Raw genomic sequence first — 21002 nt, forward strand, 5'->3', positions numbered from 1 at the left:
TAAATGTAAAGTCATACACATGCATTCAAAGAATTCAGCATCACTAAGAAAGGGTGGGGAAGGCATGGTTAGATAGCAGTTTATTTGAAAAAAAAAATTGATGAGAGTTTTAGTGTAATGAAAGCTTGGTAAGATTCTGCAATGGACTATGGTAGGAGACTTGTCTTCCAGAGAAGAAAGAGCCTTAGTTTCCAGAAATAAGAAGTATTCTGTCCTAGTCAAGCTCCTTCTGGACTATTGTGTTTAGTTCTGGGCACCACAGTTTAAGAATGACACTGAGAGGAGGCTGGAGGGTATCCAGAGGAAGGCAGCCAGGTTAGTGAAGGGTCTTAAGGCCATGTTGTATGGGTATTGGTTGAAGAATGGGCACATTTAGCTTGGAGAGAAGACTTGGAAAACATAACAATCTTCAAGTTTTTGAGGGGCTGCCATATAAAAGAATTAGATTTATTCTGTTTGGCCCCAAAAGACAAATTCAGGTTTAGTGTTAGGAAAAACTAAGAATTGGGCTGTTCAAAAGTGAAATGGGCTTTTGGGGGATTCTTCCTCCCTCACTGAAAGACTTCAGGAAGATACTGGATGACCACTTGCAAAACGTACAGGGTGTCCCAAAAGTTTTAGTGCAGTCAGAAGCTTTAGTGGCTTAAAACTGCACTCCGACATTTGGAATACTCTGTATTTTTTTGGGGTACTGGTTGGAGTAGACGACAACCTGGAGTTTCTTCTAGCTCTAGATTCTGTGAGGGATGGGGAGATGACCGAGGGAAACAGCTACAGAACTTGGAGGAATAGGACAGCTTAAGGAAGGCAAGATCCAGCAGCGCCACTCTTACATCCAAGAAATGAGAAGTGCCATGATCTGACTGCATCTTCTGCCCCCCAATACCTGGGGCTCACAGCAGACCCTAGATCAGAAGCAAAGAACGAAGTCTTTCTTAGGTGAGGCGTTTGGGGATCGGCTGGGAGTCCAAAATGCTATTATGATAAGTACATGTGTATTTATTCGATATACATGTGTGCATGTAGATACATATCTGCATATGTACATATTATATATGTGTATATGTGTGTGTGCATGTATATATATTAGAATAGCCCCTTATTACTGCATAACTACCAGAGGAGTGGGAACTGATAAACCTCCTTAAAAAACCACAGCCAGCATGCACGTGGAGGAAGCACACTGAGGTTTTTCCTTTTAATTGGAGGACTTCCTTCCTCTTCCCCACCCCGGTTCCTTTCCTGGCCAGAAAGTACCTCTCTCCAGACTTGCTCTAGAATAAGCTGCCAGACTGTCGCCTTGCAGCGCTACAGAATGTGTCTGTTATGGAAGTTGTGTGTAAACAGGATGAGCCTAGTGGGCGGTGGGGCCAAGGGTGTGGGAAGGGGGGGTACCGGGGGATGGGGATGCCAGGGCCTGAGCTGGAGGTACCAGAGCGTGGGCAGGATCTTGTGAGGGTAGCCATGGTGATCTTCTCTGAAGAGTGTTTGGGGCTCTCTAGCCCCCACAGTGGAGGAGCCCTGGCCTGTTCTCTTCTCCTCTATCTATCTAATGCATGCCTGACCAGAGATGGAGCTGCCCTGACTCCTGTCCTCCAGAGTTACAGCTTCGTGGGAGTGGGTGGCAGGGGCACACAGGGCCCAGGAATTTGGGGAACAGTTCTGGCTTAAGCCCTTGCCCACCCTACCCTGTGGCTTGGCAGGTCCTAGGAAGCATACTCCTCGACCATCCATTGGCTGCATCTGCTCATTCTGGAGAGGGACGGTGGATGGACTTTTCTCATAGATGTGCCTTTAAGTTGGAGATAAAATTGTGGCTGTGACCACCTGACTGGGTTTAGAACTGCACATGATAGGAGAAAGAACACTGGACCAGGGTCTAGTTCAGACTCTGCCAATAAATCGGGCAAATTACTCCCTTACCTCCGGGTCTCAGATCTGCACCTGTACCATGAGGGGACTGGCCTAGAAGATGTCTAAGGTGCGTGATTTAGGATCCTAGCTCTAGAACTAAAAGGGATCTCAGAGGCTATCTCATCCAGTCCTCTCATTTTACAGTGAGGCTCAGGGAATTTAAGTGATTTTTCTCAGGGTAGTAAGCATCAAACACAGAATTCAAACCAAGGTCCTCTGACTTGAGACCTAGTGCTCTTTCAGCCATGCCAAGAAAATTCTGTGATCTTGTGACAATCCTCTTTTCCTCTTTCTTTTCTCTCCTCTTCTATTTTCCCTGTCCTCCTGTCCCCCACTGCCTCTCCCTTCTTTTAACGTCTTCCTCTAGCTCCTTCCTCCCCCAAGTTGTTTTTTGTTGCTGGTCTGTTCATTTTTCTAAGTTTTCTGTCATGACACATTTCTCAGAAGCAGACTGGGTGTAGTCAAGACAGGCGCTGGTTGGGGATGAGGGAGACTGGCATTGCTAAATGGGCTCCGTCTTAAACCCTGGTCTACCTCCCCCAACTTGGGATGCTGGGGCTATGGGGAGTGGGACTAGCTTCTTCCTTCCGGACTGGCTGATGTGCTGGGTGCCTGCCCCACCTTCTCCTCTCCTTCCTGCTGATTGGGGAGGGGGGTGACGGGGAACTAACAGACCAATCCAGGAGGGAGCCTGAGCTCTGGTTTCTGCTCTGTGGCCAATCAGGACCTCTTCAATCCTGAAAATAAAGTGCAGAAGGGAGTGATTCAATTTTTCCCCCGCTGAGGTACAAATTTACTAGTTGGCATTTTATTACTTAAAAAACCTCCTTCCTCTATGCATTTCTTCCTCTCTCAACCCCTACAGAAAATAACACCCTCTCAAGATTCTTGGCCAGGCTGACCTGGAGCATGTAGCTGAAAACCCTCTTGAGTGCATAGTGCAGCAGCTGTTATTACTGCTGTTTAAAGGGCCCTTAGAAGCTTCCTTGAAGGTAATGGGGATAGGATCTGGAAGCAATGCCAGGAATGATTCCCCATCCTCTCTTCACTGTTTTGGAGCCTATTTATATATCTCTCTCTGAATCTCCTCCGCCCTTCGTTCCCCTGGCTCCACTAAGTTCCCTAAGGGAAGAGGAAGAGGAGGTGGAGAATGGGGAGGAGAAGAGAGGAGGGACGTCTTCCCTTTGGAGAGCTGTTCTCAGCCAAGTCCCAGAGGTGTGAGTATAGCCCTAGTTCCGTTCCCAGTGGTACAATGGAAGAGACCAAGAATGCGGATGAGAACGGGGGAATGGACCCATTTACTATACTCAGGACATCCTCTTCTTTTCACTGACCCTTTTGTGTTAAGAGCCTGGATATTGACCCATGGCTGAGCAGGCCCAGAATCCCACAGTGGTAGATCGTAGAGATTGTCTTCTAGACTCTCATTTTACCGAAAAGGAAAATGAGACTCAGAGGTTGAATGACCTACTCAGGGAATGGGAAGAAAAATAGGGTCCTGTCATATTCATAATCCCAAGCTGAGTGATCTTAACTAGGAATGGAAATCTCACTGGGTGAGTGCCCAGAGTTTTTTACTCTTTGTGACCTCATTTGGGGTTTTCTTGGCAGAGATAACTGGAGTCATTTGTCATTTTCTTCCCCAGCTCATTTTACAGATGAGGAAATTGAGGCAAACAGATTTAAGTGACTTGGCCAGGGTCACAGAGCTAGTAAGTGACTGATGCTGGATTTGAACTCAGGAAGATGAGTCTTCCTGCCTCTATGCACTGCACCACCTAGCTGCCCATCCTCAGAGTACAGATACCTAGCCATGCCCTCAAGTCTTCTTCAATATAGCTTAAATGGGAATGCATACATAGACACATATGCCTCTTTCCCTGCCTAGGGAACACATATACAGCCACATCCACATCTGCTTCTGCATCTGCATCCACACCTATGCCATACACGTACATATGCCATATACTATAACATATACATATACATCCCTACACACACATATACACACATAAAGTGCTCCCTCCTTTTACCCCATTTCTGTCTTTTGATAGCAATGTATATAAAGCTAATTTATAGAAAGAATCTATGATTTTCCATTGCTTTGAATTGTAAAATCAGACATACAACCCTATGGAGAAAATCCCCTAAGTACACTGGAAAAATTGGTGAGGGAGGGCTTAAGGTTGTAGCAAGATAGTAGCCATACATGTGACATATTGAGCATTGTATTGCACCAGCTGTGTACTGTTGGTGGTTATAGTACTTTATAACACATGCCTATTTCTTCTTCTTTTAGCCTTTTGTAATTCTATCCCTGCCTTCTTAATGTAAGGATTTCCTCCATTCTTGGAGATTTCCTGTCTCCACACTCCCAGCTTCTAGAACTTGGTTGACCACTGTTTTCATACAATTAATAATGGCTAATAGAGCTGGGTTAGAATTTTATGCTTTCTCAGCAGGTACCTCCATCTCTCATGTGAACCATAAAGTCACATAAATTCAAGGTTTTTGTGAAATTCTGCTTTCATGAAATGGGCTGGTTTCCTTTTTTTAACTACTTATGATAATTCAAAGTTTGATTGCAATTTATTTAGAATTTGGCATACTTGTCTGCCTCATAGTAGCTACTCTCACTAGTTTGCAGTGATGGTTTCAGAGAGAAAGTAGGAGTGAGGGGTTGTAGAGAGAATGTTCGGGAACACTGGTGGTTATCAGATGACCTTGTTTTAGCCAAGATTGAAGTCAATTTTGAGCCACTTGGAAATTGTCATATTGCATAGTGAAGTGTCACACCCTTTTATTTGCCTCTTTCTTTGCCCCTGTCCTGCCCAGCCCTACTTCCTTGTAAGTGGGGAGATTGGAGTTAATGAGAAAATGACCAGAAGACAGGGTGCATGAGGAATCAGGGGAGAAGAAGAGGACTGAATGTTGCATAAACCTGGCCATAATAAGAGTTGTATAATGTGAATCCCCATCTTCATGTAGACAGCTAATATTTTTAGGGACCTGACTTTTTATGTGTTAATTTTCATGATATATTTCTTTTTAAAAATTGTTTTTGATTGATATGTTGTCTCATATCATCATAGTTATCCCCAGTATCCCCCCCTTCCTGCACCCAGATAATCATTCCATATAACAAATAGTATTTCTTTAGGAAGGAAAAAAATCAGCACTACTGATGGAAAAAATCTGAAAAACCTATGCGATATGTAACACCTGTGGACCTCCCACATCCACAAAGTTGGGGGTGTTCTTTTCAGTTGAGTCCTGACTGATCTTTATAATTTTGTTTCATTTACTTTTTTGGGGTATGTAGTTGTTTTTCCACTTCCATTGTTGTAGTTATTGTGTTTGTTTTCTTGGCTTTGCTTACTTTATTCTTTATCAGTTCACATAGCTCTTTGCATACTTCTCTATATTCATCACACACATCCTTTCTTATAACTCAGTACTATTCCATTCCATTCATGTATCACAGTTTGTTTAGACATTCTCCAGTTGATGTATCTACTTTGTTTCCAATTCTTGCTATAATAAAAATTGCTCCTACGAATATTTTGGGGTTTATGGCAACTTTCTTCTTATTGATTGCTTCCTTTAAGATCAATAATGGAGTCTTTAGTTCAAAGGGTATGGACATTTTAGTCACTTTATTTGCATAATTCCAAATTGCTTTCTAAAATGATTGTACCATTTCACAGCTCCACCAGCAATAAGTAGTGTGCCTCTTATTCCACAACCCCATCCAGCACTGATTATTGCCATTTTTTGTTACCTTTGTCATTTTGTGAGATAGGAGGTGAAACGAGATTGTTTTGATTTGTATTTCTCCTATTATTATGATTTGGAGCATTCCTTCATGCGGTTGTGAATACTTTGCAGTTCTTCTTTTGATAAGTGATCAAAGTTATCTATTGGGGAATAGCTATTAGTCTCATGTGTTTATGTGTATATCTCCACACATATGTGTACATGTGTTACATATGTACATATACATATATACCAGAGAAATTTGACAGATTTTTTTCCCCATGTGACTCCTTCACTTCTCATTCTAGGTGCATCACTTTTCTCTGTGCAGAAGCTTTTCCATTTCAAGTAATTAAAGTTCTTTATTTTGTCTTTTGTACTTGCCTTTATCTCTTGTTTGCTAAGAATATATCTCCTACCTGTAGCTGTGAGAGGTATATGGGGTTTTTTTCCTTTTAATTTTTTAATAGTATGATCTTTAATATCAAGGCCACATATCCATTTAGAATGTAGTGTAGAATATAGTATAAGGTGTTGATCTAGGCCTAATTTGTTCCAAAATCTTTTCCAGTTTTCCCAGAAGTTTTTTTTTAACTAAATAATGAGTTTTTTCCTAGGTAATTTGTTCTACATTATCAAACACTGGGTAATATTGAGTTCTATTGTTTCAGATTCTCCTCTTTCTAGACTGTCCCACTGATTTATCTCTCTATTTTTAAACCAATGCTACATAGTTTTTATTATTGCTGACATATAGTTTGAGTTCTGGATGGTACTATTCCCTCTTTATCCATATTTCTTTTTATCATTTTCCTGGATATTCTAGATATTTTGTTTTACCAAATGAATTTTGTTATTATTTCATCAAATTGTATAAATATCCGCTTGGTAATTTGATTGTATAGCATCAAAAGTATAAATTAATTTTGATAGCATTATATTTATTATACTGACCTGACCTACCCATGAACACTGAATATTCCCCTAGCTATTTAAGTTGTTTATTTCTTTAAGGAGTAATCTATTTAAGTCTTTTATGTACTTTGGTAGGTCACTCCTCAGGTATATTATGCATTTTGTAGTCATTTGGAATGGGATTTCCCTTTCTATTATTGCTTCTTGTGTTTTGTCATTATTATATTGAAATGCTATTGATTTTTGAGGATTTATTTTGTATCCTGCAAATTTGCTCAAACAATTAGCTGTCTCATTATCTTTGCTGATTCTTTAGGATTTTCCAAGTAAACTATCATACCATCTGCCGACAAGGAATAGTTCTATTTCCTCTTTATCTGTCTTTATGCCTTTTGATTTCATTCTCTTGACTTACTGCTGTTGCTAGTATTTTGATAACTATATGGAATTATATTAGAGTAGGCATCCTTGCTTCACTCTCATATCTTTTTGAAAAAGGTTCTAATGTAACCTCATTGCATATGATGCTTGCTTTTGGTTTTAGATAGATGGTTTTTTATGATATAAGAACAAAGGTCTTTCTATGCTATACTTTGTAGAAATTTTAGCATAAAAGAGTATTGTATTTTGTCAAAGGCTTTTTCTGCATCCATTGAGATGGTCATGTGATCTTGGATATTTTGTTTTTTAAAGGACTAATTATTTTGATTGTTTTCCTAATGCTGAACCATCCTTAAACTTTTGGTATAAATCCCACTTGGTCATAATGAATGATTTATTGTATAAATCTCTGTGGTCTGTTTGGCAGGATTTTGTGTTCAATTTTTGAGTCAATGTTAATGAATGATACTGGCCTATTGTTTTCTGTATATTATTTTTCTCTGGTTTTGGTACTAAGTCTATATTTGTCTCATACAAAGATTTTCGTAGTCTCTCAACACTAGTTTCTGCAGCAATTTGTTCAGTTCCATACTTTCTATTTTGTTTATCTCTCTGTTAGACTTGTCTAAAACTTAGAAAAGGATATTGAAGTCTACTGTCACCATTGTGTTACTATTTATGTTTTTTTGGTAGCTCAGGTGTTTCCTTTATCAATTTGGATGCTAAGTTATTTAGCGGTTATAGGCTTATTACTCATATTGATTTGTTGATTATCAGTTTAGTGCTTCTATTGATTCTATGATTCTATGGTCTATGGATCCTTTCAGCATAATATGGTTCCTTATTTATCTGGTTTTGTTTTGCTTTGTCAGTTAACATGATAGCAACTCCTGATTTTTTGGATTTACCTGATGTGTAGTAATTCCCCTCCCCCCATTTCCTCAGGTTTATTTTGTGTTGTTTTTATTTTTAAAATGTGTTTCTTGTAAGCAACAGATTATAGAGTTCTGTTATCCAATGCATCGTTCTTTTTTGTTTTATTGTATTGTTTAATCCATTCACACTTGAAGTTATGGGACTTAGGTTCACATTTTCTTCCATCCATCTCTAATAGTGGGATTTTTTTCCAGATGTGATTTTTCCTCTCTTCTGTAAACAAAGAACTATGTTTCTTCAGTTGCCTTATCTTTAATTTTTTGAAGGTGGTCCTGTTCCCACTGGCTCTCTTCCCCTCATTCCTGATACCTTTCTCTCTCTTTTTTACCCCTTTTCCTTTGGAGTTCCATTTTTTAATTCATGTTTCTTTCCTGCTTTTATCTTGGAACTGGAGGACATATTTCCTTCTGCTGTTAATGTTTCCTCTATTGATTTATCTGCTTATGTTCAAAGTCTTTGAGTTTTCTTCTTTCTGGAATCTTTGGCAATTTCAGTCATCTTTCCCCTCTCATTTTCCCCTATTTACTTTCTTATGATCCCTTCTGATGGTGGTTTCCTTGCATGCTGGATCTCTCACTGTCTTCTCCCACACTGAGATGGTTCACCAGTCTAAGTTTCTGTCCTAAGTGACTTTCATAGGGTCACAACTGGCCTCAAGTGGAGGTTATGCTTTTCCCCTCAGCCTTAGTGGAATGCTGCACAGAGTCCCCCTTCCCCCTCCCCGCCAATTCCCCACAGACACACAAAATGGTGTCCTGTCCCCTCTAGTCTGTAGCCTGGCACACGTTGTTCAGAGAGCTGATGCCATGGGGTTGTTTGCCCTGGCATAATCAGTTCAGAGTTTTGCCCTGCTGATGCCAGGGGGTTGGCCTCATTTCCACAGCCTGGAACGGGGTCTCCATGGCACTGGAAGGAAGGAGACAGGACTTAGGTTTGGGGATGGGTTTTGTTGTGAACATGTGTTCCATCCTTGAGTCTGGTAATGTACCCTCACTACTAATAGTGTGGGAGGTGGGTGAGGGGTGCTGATTGAGCTCAGGGTCAGTAAGCATCAGTTCATAGGTTTGGGGGATTTTGGTTTCTGTGTGTCTTAGACTGTGGGACAGCTAGATTTGCTTAATCTGGCGCATAATTTTTGTTTTGGGGAAGTTTGAGAAGTTGTTGTTGTCTGTCTTTCATTCTTGAAGAGGACCATGACATCAGGAAGGTGATACCATGACATGCAAGTGAATTGGATTTAAGTGAGGGAGGGCTCTGCAGAATCACCAGCCTCACTCTCTGCTCCAGAGCCACCTGGGCTCAGATCAGTATCAGGACAACTGGAGATGACCCTGGATGCAGTGGGAGACGTTGACCTTTTTAAGCTAAGGTCTCTCCCAGGTCTCAGTTTGACTGAAGCTATGCCCATTCATTGATTAAGGCTAGGTATGAAACGAGACAGAGAATGGCCTCTGTTACAGGTAAAAAAACAAATCAGTCTGGGAGGGGAAGACCTTCAGGATTTCTGACCAAAACAGAAACAATTGCCATTTACATTTACTCTGAGCCACTCAGGGCCCAAACAGTGACCAAATGGGACTTGTGCTGGGACCTCTTGTTGGCCAATCAATAACAGCCAGAGTGATTTGAGCTTAAGGCAAGGTCCTTAAGAAAAAAAATCTAGCCTGTACACCCCAAGATATCTTTCTCTGTTCCTTTGTCCTGGGCTGCCCCTAACACCTGTAAATACCTCTTTACCTCTTCTGCCTCAGAGTCCCTCTTTTGCTTTAAGATACAACTCAGGTACCCATCATCTGTCTGCAGGAAGCCTTTGCCCCAATAGAGTCTCCCACTGCATCCTGGGCTATCTCTAGTCATCTTGATCTATATCTTGCCGCTTGGACCCTGAGGGCCCTGGAGGAGAGAGTGAGGCTGGTGACTTTGCACAGCCCTCCCTCACTTAAATCTAATTCACTTGCATGTCATGGCATCACCTCCCTGATGTCATGGTCTTTTTTCAGAACGAAGGACAAATAACCTCTGTGAGTAGGACTGGGAGCTGTCCCACTGGGAACCCAACTAGAACTGGCCACTGTCTCTTTCTGTTTCTCTGTCTCTCTCTGTCTGTCTCTGTGTCTCTGTCTCTGTCTCTCTGTCTCTCTCTGTCTCTCTGTCTCTCTCTCTCTCTCTGTCTCTCTCTCTCTCTCTCTCTCTTTCTTTCTCTCCCTTTCTCATTCTCTGCCCATATAGAGTATCATACCCTACCTTTGGGCACTCTTCCCAAAGGAATGTGAGAAGTTGTGGGGATCACAGAAAATGTCTAGTCCGCCATCATGCTTCTCACATTCATGATAGACTTCTAATCGGGATGTGGGCAATTTGTTTACTCTCTAGTATGCCTGCCTCCTGGTGAGGTTACTCTCTGCTCAAGTCACAGGGGTGGGGAAACATAATTAGTGTTTGCCAGATGCTTTGAAATCCTCAAGATGAAAGGCACTGAACAAGTGGGAGGTCATACTCCCACACCTGAGCCTCCTTGCTCTGCAGTACCCTTCCTCCAATCTGCTTGTGCACAAACACGGCAGTCCCCTCTTGCCATTTTAGCATGACTCCCACACGCGTGTTACTTGCCCCTGCATACCACATCTGAAAACAGGACTCTCAGCTCCCAGAATGCAAACTCGCTTGTACATCAAATATGTCCCACTTCAATCCAACATCTAGAAACGCCCACTCTCCCCACTGGCCGCAAATTCTCTCATGGACTGTATATTATGTTTAATATGTACTCCTCCTCCCCCCTTCCCTCCCCTATAACAGTTGGTTTTCTCTGGTGAGGGGTGGCATGCCATGATTTTAAGACATACCCATTGGACATCATGCATATCATGTATTATGTTTCCTTCTCTGCTCCCCTCCCTGAAAAAACCATGAAGAAGCCTTTGCTTAGACCCTAACAGAACAGAAATGTCTGTTCTTAGCTCCCAGCTGCATTTCTGTGTGACCTGGAATGAGACTTAGAACCTTCTTTGACCCTTAAGTTTTCCTCTGTGGGGAATGGAGAAAAAAAGGAAAATTAGCTCCCTTGACTCTGAGGGAGGGACACTGTGGTGAGGATGAACAGATTTCTTCTTAAGCCCTTTGACATCCTAGACTTAGGAGAGACTGGATGCTTCCAGATTATAACTTTGGCTTGTCTGGGTGAGGATCTCAGGCTGGCTTCTTAGGAGCACATCAGATGACAGATACCAGAGGTGAATATTATTTTTCCAAGGTGCTTGGCTGTGAACTCAAAAAAGTGTGAAACCCTATGGAAAAGAAAGACCACAGGGTACTCCAGGGATATGATCATTTTGGTCCAGAGACCAGGGTGTGCTGGATAGGGTGTAGTTAAGGCAAGAGTGTACAGTGCTGTGAACTGTCCAGCCCTGTTGGGACTTTAATTTCCGGAAGCTCTGGTAGTTTGCTAGTACCAGTCTCGGGGATGATTTGTCCCAGTACAGGAGAGCCAGAGGAGATGGAGGGGCCTTTTCTGTTAGAAAACTTCAGAGGAAGCCTTGCAAGTGAATGTCAATTTTTTGTAACCATTGCTTTTCTTTTGTTTTTGTCTTGCAGATTTTTCCACCCAGGTCAATTCCACATCCCTGAATTCCCCCACTGGCAGAGGGTCCATGGCGGCACCCTCCCTGCACCCGTCCATTGGCCCGGGCCTTGGTTCATCGCTTGGCTCATCTAGCCAGCTGCACTCACCCATCAGCACTCTCAGCTCCCCCATCAATGGCATGGGCCCCCCGTTCTCTGTCATCAGCTCCCCCATGGGGCCTCACTCAATGTCTGTCCCCACAACTCCCACCCTTGGATTTGGGACAGGCAGCCCCCAGGTGAGTAGCCAAAAAAAGGTAGCTGCTGTTGGTTGGGTATTAAAATTTTATGAATGGTGAATCTAACATTGAAAATAGTGATACTATGGAGGATGAAGATAACATGGTCTCTTCTGTGTTCAAAGATGATGTCAATCTACTACTGGGCTGCATTTTCAGCAATGGCTCATTGAACCAACCTTAGTTTTTACCTTGTCCATTTTTGGGGTTATTTTTGGATCAAGATATACTGATAGCTTTATGGTCAGGGACTAGTCTGTAACTTGGGTTAGGCTTCATTTTGTGGTTGAAGTTGGAGTCGGTATATGGCCAGGGTTGGGGATCATTCTGTAGGCCAAGATGAGGGGTCAGTCCATGGTCAGCGTTAGGACTTAATCTGTGTCTGAGAAATGGAGGCAAGCTGATTGACCCATTTGGGGGATCAGATCTATAAGTTCAATTTCATGACCCCCATGCTTTAACCATAGTGCCTAACCCTCCTGCATACCTCTGTTACTATCATCATGCACTGCAGCTGGCCACTGTCTCCATTAGATGTTGCCAGGGTCTGTCCAAAGCAGATTCCATGAACCTAGACCTTGCCCTCAAGGAGCTTATGGAACTGAGAAGGAACCTTAATGACCAGCAAGCCCAACCCTTTCGTTTTACAGATCAGGAATGGAGGTCCTGAGATATTACATGACTTGCCCGAGGTCACAGAAGGCAGTAGGTGTGAGAGAGCCAGAGTTCAAACTGTTTTGACCCTCTTTCTGCTGTGCTGTGACTTTTACTGCCCACTCCCTCTCCCACTGTGGGTATGAGCACAGAAGTCTCAGGAGCAGAAGAATGGATGGGGAAGAGTACAGCTCCAGGGTGGGGAGGGTAAGGGGGTGGGTTCCTAGGCTCATTTCTTCGCTCAGCAGTTACTAAGGAATAATGATGATTTGTAGCTCACTTCAGGGCCCATACACTAATCAGAATTTGGCAAACATCTGGCGGATTGCTTCTTAATTGGCAGAAGGCTTAGCTTTCTGTCTTCTTAGGACCTCTCCCACCACCTGCCCTTTTCCCCAGTGCTGCCATCAGCACTAATGGGAGATGGGTGCACCCCTAAGCTGAGGATGATTTGTATAATTAGACAGAATATGACCTGGAACCCTTGGGACCCTTAGGGAAAGTCAGGTAATATCCAGACTCCTGAAAGGAGCTGGAAGTCCTTCTCTTCACTCTTGGTGGTACTCTGTTGAAACTGCACCTAAGGCTGGAAGTGTGAGCAGATTCCAAAATCTGAAATCTGTACCACGGAATGAGCCCTCAGTTCTAGTTCCAGATCTTCCGCTGTTGTTCACGGTGGCCTTAGGAGGGTCACCTCCTTTCTCTGTACTTCATTAATCTCTCTAACATGAGGGGATGGGACTAGACGATTTCTTAGGTCTTTGCTACCTCTGAGGTTCCACGATCCCATCAAATAGCTCGCACGTCCAAATGGGAAGCTCTTCTCCAGGGAAATCCTGGTACTGGTTCATAGACTTTCCCAGGATTTGGACTTCTGTCCTCCAAGACTTTGCTGTCCACACTGAGAAAATTAGAATCATAGCATTTTGAACAGGGGTTCTAAACTTGGGGTCTGTGAACATATGTGTGTGTGTGTGTGTGTGTGTTATAAATATTTTGATGTCTGCCTTTCAGTAGTGTGTCCCAAAAGTCTTACTGCAGCTTTGTGCTTCAGTAGCTTAGAATTAAGAATTAGAGTAAGTAGAATGGAGGGTTCACATTCCGTGCTATCTCCTTGTGAGAGCTTTAATAACTTATGCACTAAGATTTTTGGGACACCCGGTATAATTAGTTTCCTTTGTAGTCCTACGGATTTTATGGATTTAAAAACTTTATGAAGGGGGGCCCATAGGCTTCACCAAATTGCCAAAGGGATAGAACTCCTGATTTAGATTTAGAACTGCTGAACCCTTTTTAAGTTCCTTAGAGATGATCTAATCTAAGCCTCTAATTTTACAGTTATGAAATTGAGGACAGGAGAGTGACTTGCCCAAGGTCACACAAATAGCTTAATGCCTGGTGCATGTTCATTTGTTTTAGCTGTCTCTGACTCTTCATGACCCCATTTGGGATTTTCTTGGCAAAAATAGTAGAGTGGTTTGCCATTTCCTTCTCCAGCTCATTTTACAGATGAGGAAACTGAGGCAAATAGGGTTAAGTGACTTGTCCAGAGTCATACAACTATTAAGTGTCTGAGGCAGAATTTGAACTCAGGTCTTCCTGACTCCAGGCCAGATGTTTTTTATATTGTGCCACCTAACTGCCCCTAGGTCCTCTGCTCGGTCCACAGCAGGTGATTAATAAATGCTCCTAGGGTAGTGAGAATTTGAACCTTAGAGTACTTGACTCCAAAATCTTTCTACTTCACCACACAGCACCCATAAATAGATTGTAGGATTTGAATTAGGATAAATCCAGCCATATACCACACTTTGTTCCTCCCCTCCCTGCCCCCACCCCCTTCAGCCCAGTGTGAGCTTTGAGGGGTGGGAAACAGGGATCCTATGGAGAGGTAAGCAGCTGTTAGGCAATACGCTGATTCATCTCCTGCTTGGCTCTCTTCCTCCCATACCCCCCCTCCTGTTCCCAAGCCCAGAAGAAAATACCCTTGCTTGGCTGGCTTTGAAGGGCCGGCCCTTTATCAACAGGCTCCTCCCTGGCTGGGGTCCTTGGCTTCGCAGTGAGCAAAGACTGGGCCTGGCTCCCATTGTCTTGCTGCCAGGTGGCGGTCAGCCTTGTTTTCCTACCCTCTTTCCCCTCTTCCCTTCTGCACTGCTGCCCCTCAGCAGCGGGTGGCACAGAGGGAGAGGTGCTGATTGGAGATTATGTCAAACCTACAGCCATCCTGGGCATGAACTCATTAAAAATAGCCCCTCCTGGCCGCCTTTCTGTCCTGCCCTGCCACCTGTTCTCCACGGGCTGAATGCTACCTACTTAGCAGAAGGGCAGATTAAGAAATTTGCCACCAGGATTTTATTTATTGGTTCCTTGGGATCTGTTGGAGTCAAGACACCTGCTGGCTCTCTCCTTTCTGATTCATTGCTTCTTTACTTTGGCCCCATGACCGGGATGGTTGTGAGAGTCATGCCCTCAGTGGGGCGAAAGATGGGGGGAGTCCCTAGGAGGGCAGCTGGGTGTTTGCCTGAGTGAACAAACCTATTTTATGGTTTACTACAATTTTATTCACACACATACATATATATGTGTGCGTCTACATACAATCATGCATGTATTGTTTGTTGTATAGTTGTTTTTGGTTGTGTCCAACTCTTCATACCCCATTTGGGGTTTTCTTGGCAAAGATTCTGGAGTAGTTTGCCATTTCTTTCTCCAGCTCATTTTACAGATGAGAAAACTGAGGCAAACAGGGTCGCACAGCCAGTCTGAGGCTGGATTTTAACTCAGGTCTTCCTGATTCCAGGCCTGGAACTCTATTCAATGTGCTATTAAGAACTTTTTATGAGTGAGGTGCTAGTGTTATAAAGGGAAAAATGAAAGAAATCGTTCTTGCCCTCCAGAAGCTGATAGTCTGCTGACCTTTGGGTATACATGTAGAAGCTTACATTCATTTGACATATGGACACACTCCTTAGTAGTTTGACTTCCTATGGGTGTTGTCTGATGGACAAGTGGAATTTGTTGCCCCTGTTTCGCTGAAAGCTCATTACCTTTATTCCAGTATTCTTCTTTAGGCAGCAAAACAGATTTCAAGTAAGGAAAAGCTTTCTAAGCACAAGTATTAATCAGTAATGGAGTGGACTGCTTTGTGTGGTAGTAAGGTCCCTATCACTAGATGTATCAAAGCAGAGATGCTTTAGAGGGGGTGACTGTGTTGGGGTTGTATCAGATGGCCTCTGACATCATTTTAAAGTCTGGGAGGGAGTGGAAAGAACTCTGGAGTTAGAGTCCTGAGACCTGGGCTTGGCCAGTGGGCTCTGAGGAAAGTGTTCTCCAAACTCCTAAAACACTATGTAAATGTGATTATGATGATTCTCATTCTTGTTCCAAAAATCTGCTAGGGCTTTCTCTGTAATATGAATCTGAGGGGTCCATGAATTAGCCAGGGGAGCTAGAGTTAAGGGACCTGGGCCTGGCAGGCCTGTGAGTGGATGAGGGACAAATCTTCCTTGTACAGGGACATTCAGTTTAGTTCATTAAACATTTATTAAACTCCTATTATGTGCCAGGCACTACGCAAGGTTGTAGGGGTAGAAAGACAAGGACAAAACAGTCTTTGTCCTCAAAGAGCTTGTGTTTCATAGGACATCAGTGTGGTTGGACCCTTCGTTGGTTCCCTACTCCAAATGGTCCTCCTCACTGACTAGCCCCTGGCTACCTTCTTCTGCTCTTATAAGCTGCAGAATTGCACACACAGAAGGGCATGGGAGCCAGACCAGGATGGTCAAGTCCAGCCCTGGGGGTTCTTAGACAGAACGAGATCCTTCATACAGCAGGCTCAACCCCTTACCTTGGCCCCAGGAACCAGACAACATTCCTTCTGCTTAGTCATACTCCCTGGGCCTGTTTTCAGACTGAATAAGGGAGACCCCTCCCTCCCAGGCTGGGCCTAGGGGATAAGGTAGGAGATTGAGATTAGAGAGAAGCGCTTTTTTTTTTTTTTTTTTTTGCCTTTCCGTATCTTCCTCATCGCACCCATAGTTTCCAGTTCAGCCTATGGCAGGTGAGTCAAGGGGCCAACCCAACCCTAATCAAATCTTCTCTTTCCCTTTTCACCCTGCATCATTCCTGCCCTTTGTGAGCCAAGCCAAGTTTCAAGGTTTCTGTAGAATTTTACCCCTGGAAACCCGGGGTTCCCGATGGGTGGAGTGAGGAGAGGGATTCTTGCTGAACCACCACTACCACCACCACAAGCCCAGAGTTGTCCAAACCTGTGAGATTCACTGACTTCTGCTGTTTTCTGCAAGGCCTGCTCTAGTCCCTCTTCTCATTCATAGAATTATCAAATGTCAGCAATGGGTGGGACCGTAGAAATCATTTAGTCTTGCTGCTTCATTGTTTTCAGAAGGGAAAGCTAAAGAGAGGAGAGGAGAGGAGAAGAGAGGAGAGGAGATAAGAGGAGGGAAGGGGTGTGTTCATTCACTTAGCAAGTTCATGAGGAACCTATGACTGGATCTCTCATGTTCTATTCTCCCAGTCTGTTTCCTTTTCCACTACTTTCCACTATCTCTTTCTAGATTGGAATGAATTGATAATGTTCAATACACACTTATTTCACTTGTTGGTTGGTCATTTACAATTTTTTCTTTGAAAAGTATTTCTATCCTCTAATCTCTTACCTATCCCTTACCTCTTAGTCTCATGCATTTGGCTCAATTCCTTCTATATCTGGGCTTTCAGACTTTTATCATACCCCTCCCCCCAACACTTTCTCTTCTTATCTTAGCCATATTTATTTTATTTAAGCAGAAGCATTTAAAATAGAAGTTTTCTATTTCAAGGCTTCATAATATGAAATTTTTGTTTTTCTTAACCTAGAAACTTATTTTTTGTAACTACATTTCAGTATAGTTGATTTTCATTATAACCCTATGCATTTTATTTTATGTATTTAAAGATATTATTTTGAGAAGGGAACCATAGGCTTCACTAGATTGCCAAAGGTGTCCGTGACACAAAAAAGGTTAAGATCCTCCAATATATTTTGTCTTTTACCTCTCTCTCCAGTGAGCATTTTTCAGTACTTTCTTTGTGCAAGATGCTGTAATGGGCTGTGAGGACACAAAAGCCCCCAAAGCAAGAGATTTGCCTTACCCAAGTGATGCGATATTGTGTGACATAGATCACCTATAGAAGAGCAGAGAAAAGGTCGGGAGGGAGAAAGTTAGAGAGAAGGAGGCAGGCAGGCAAAGCTGGAGGATTAGGGATAGGGTGGGGTTTGAATTAGTCAAGGGTTTAATTACTAGCCCTGGTTATTTCAGGAAGTCACACGGACTCCAGGCAGGGAACTGAAATCAATGCCCAGGGATATGAAAGGGGAAATTGAATCCGACCACCCTCCCCTCCTTAGCTATCCTACGAATCCATCTTTAGGCTGTGGTGCTGGTGGTATGGGGACTTCACCCATCCCTCTCTCGTGGTCTGGCACAAGTTATCTTCCTGACAGAGGCTGGGAAGATATGCAGCCTTAATGGACTTAGCCATCTGTCCCCTGTCTGAGAGCATTAGGGACATCCCTGGCAGGGAGGTAGGAAGAAGAGATGAGGGAGCCTTCAAAAGGGAGGGCTGCCCATGGGCCCCCAGGAGAGAGTCAAGAGAAGCCATTTGTTCTGCACTTAAGGAAAAGTGAAAGGGACCTTTTCTGAAGTCTTTGCTTGAGATTACAGAAGTTGTCAGGAACGGAAAGCAAAATTAGTATTTAACTCCTGATTTTTAAGCCCAGTGTTTGGTCAAAGAGACACCTTCCATGGACTCTTAATAGCAACAGTAGTGGTAGTGGTGGTGGTGACAGTAGTAGTTGTAGTAGTGGTGGTGGTGGTGGTGGTGGCAGTATTAGTAGTAGTAGTAGTGGTAGTGGTAGTAGTAGTTATTTAGTGCTTTAGGGTTTTCTGTCCCACCTGATCCTCCCAAGAACCCTGGGAGGTGTTGCTGTCAGGGTTGGTTTGCATCTCTGATTGCTTATGTCCTACTGTGCATTACAGTTATCATGCTTGTGTCCCCCTCCTAGCAGGTAAGTGAGCTCCAGGAGGACAAGACACTACTGCTCTGAGTCTTAGCTTATTCTTCTGTAACATGAACATGTGCTTAAGTGTTTGTCGATTGATTGGTGGATGGGTTGATAGTGAATCACTCAATCGAGTGTAGGTTATTCATCTGCTTTGTGCCAGGCACTGTGCTGACTGCCCCGGATACTAAAATAGAAGCGAAATTCTCCATGCCTTCAAGGAGTTTCTGTTCTAGACAACATATGCTGCAGATATACAAGTATATAGAATGCAGACAGGATGAGTAGGAGGTGATCCGGGGAGGGAGGGCTCTAGCCACTGGGGAGATCAGGAAAGGCTTCATGGAGAAGATGGATCTTGAGCTGAGCTGGAAGGAAGCCAGGGGCTGAAAGAGGGAGAACATTATAGGTTTAGGGGCTAGTGAATGAAGGGCACAGAGATGGGAGATGAGTGTTGCATATGAGGCACAGCATGGTGGGAAACTGTAAAGACCCTATTAAGTCACCCCTGAGCCTTTGGCATAGGCCTTCCCCTGCCTGGGCTTCCATGCTTTCACCTGTAAAACATCAGGTTGGAAATAGAGGGAAGCCAAGGTCCCTTTCAGCTTTGACACTCTGCATGTTTCTGTACAGTGAGTTCTCTTTTGGGAACGAAGAGTGAGTGAGGACCAGAAAGAGTTCTTTCCTTCCCTGCACCTGGCCCCTCCACCAGGGTTCTGGGAGGAGAGTCAGGTGGGAGCAGTGGCGATTGTAGGGGCTGAACCAGCACGGATGGTGCTGGCTGAAGGTGCTGTGAATCACCTGGCGATGCCTCTTGTGATCCAGCTATGCTTCGTTAGCTATGGAAACCCTGCTGAGGCAGAGGGAGGCCAGGAGGATGAGGGGGATGGTGGCCAGGGACTGCAGAGAAAGACCTTCCTCCACGGTCCCTATGGCTCTATCGCCAGCTGCCTCAGCAAAGGCTTCTTAGGAAGCAGCTGGAGTGAGATGGAGAGAGGAGGGCAGAAATGCTCACTCTAAAAGGGCTTTTCTACTCATGCTCTGGGAGCAAGCCCAGGGAAGGAGGGGGGCATTGAAAGATCTCCTGAAAGAGGGGGAAGGAACACCAAAGGGAGAGCTAGGAGCCCTTCATCTGCTGCTAACTAACTGGGAGGCTTACCCTTTCTGAGTCTCAGTGGTCTTAGAGGTACATTAAGCCAATTGCTTTGATGTTCCCCAAAGTCCCTATAGTAGAAAGAACTCTGGACTGGGCATCATAGAATCATTGAATTCAAAGATGGAAGGGACCTTTGACATCCACAAGATTGGATATATACCGTTTAGTGGAAGAAGGATCATAGATTTAGAGGTAGAAGGTTGGCTTTAGAGGTTACCTAGTCCATCACTTGTTTTATAGATTAAGACGCTGAAGCCCGCATGAGGGGTTATATGGCTTTCTCAAAGTCATCCACTAGCTGAACTTGGACCACCATCCTCAAACTCTGTGAGTCCAGTGCATGGAAGGAGACCTGGATTTAGAATTGGAGGAGCTTGGGTTCAGATCTTGGCTCTGTGACTTACTATTTGTGTGACCTTGGGCAAATCACTTAACCTTTCTAGAGGGGCCTCAGTTTACTTGACTCTGAAATAGAAATAATAGTAGGAGTTGGGTCCTGTTGGTATCTGGAAACAGGAGATAGAGCCTAACTGTATATGTCACCTGCTCTTCCTCTTTTGGGGAAGAGAGATTGCCCCCTCCCCATTCTGCTCCTTCCTTGAGGCTCCCTGTTGCATAGTGAGGCCTGAGATTAATTCTACTCAATGCTTGGAGAAATAGGGGCTTCTCTCTGATGTTGAAAGGGAGTTCCTCCTAGCTCTTAGCATTCTGACCCAGCAGAGCCACAGAAACGTCTTCAGTCCCAATGCTAGGGAGTTGGCTCCATTGTTTCCCAGGCCAGAGCTAGTCTGGGTAAGGGATTAGGACACATTGTGGGGACAAGGAAGCAGAGAGTGTGGCTCCAGCACACTGCCCCATTGAAGTTTCAGGGTAGCCGCAGAAAGAGGAAACAGTGGGCGAGTTCTTCTGCTTGCTCCACTGAGCTGACTCAGTGCCTTTTCCTCAGCTTTTGCTGAGTCGTGGTCCATGGACAGCGTCAGGGAGGCTGGGGCAAAGTGACTGGGGTGGGGATGGGGAGTGAAACCCTTAGTGAGGGGCTCCGTCAGCAACCATTCCAAAGCATTCTCCAAAGCAGAGTGTGCAGAGCCGATTCGCAGTCGACGAAAACCTGTTAAATTCTCAGGCTTTGCGCTAGGGATATGACAATGAAATGTGACAGTGTGTGCTCTCAAGGGGCTTCTAGTCTACCAGATGAGAATATAGCACACACATAATTAAGTATGTGTAACGGGAACCACACTGGGATACCCAGGATGGCTGCTAGGGAAGGTTCTTAGATCTGCTTTACTAAGGAAAGATAGCTGTTTTTGGGGTCAACAATCTTTTTGATCACATAAAATACAGACAGGAAATACAAAGAAGAGAAATA

At 43.9% G+C, this 21002-nt stretch overlaps 1 protein-coding gene across 1 annotated transcript in view; it reads left to right on the forward strand.

Moving 5' to 3' along the window:
• The window catches only part of RXRA (retinoid X receptor alpha), a 289592-nt gene that overhangs the window by 192210 nt on the left and 76380 nt on the right, over positions 1-21002 (forward strand). Inside the window, exon 2 of the mRNA XM_036751476.1 lies at positions 11497-11762. Within this exon, the coding sequence (XP_036607371.1) occupies positions 11497-11762 (266 nt within the window). The remainder of the gene's footprint in view (positions 1-11496; positions 11763-21002) is intronic.

The sequence above is a fragment of the Trichosurus vulpecula genome, chromosome 3 (assembly GCF_011100635.1).
Source record: "Trichosurus vulpecula isolate mTriVul1 chromosome 3, mTriVul1.pri, whole genome shotgun sequence".
In the NCBI taxonomy this organism is placed as follows: Eukaryota; Metazoa; Chordata; class Mammalia; order Diprotodontia; family Phalangeridae; genus Trichosurus; species Trichosurus vulpecula.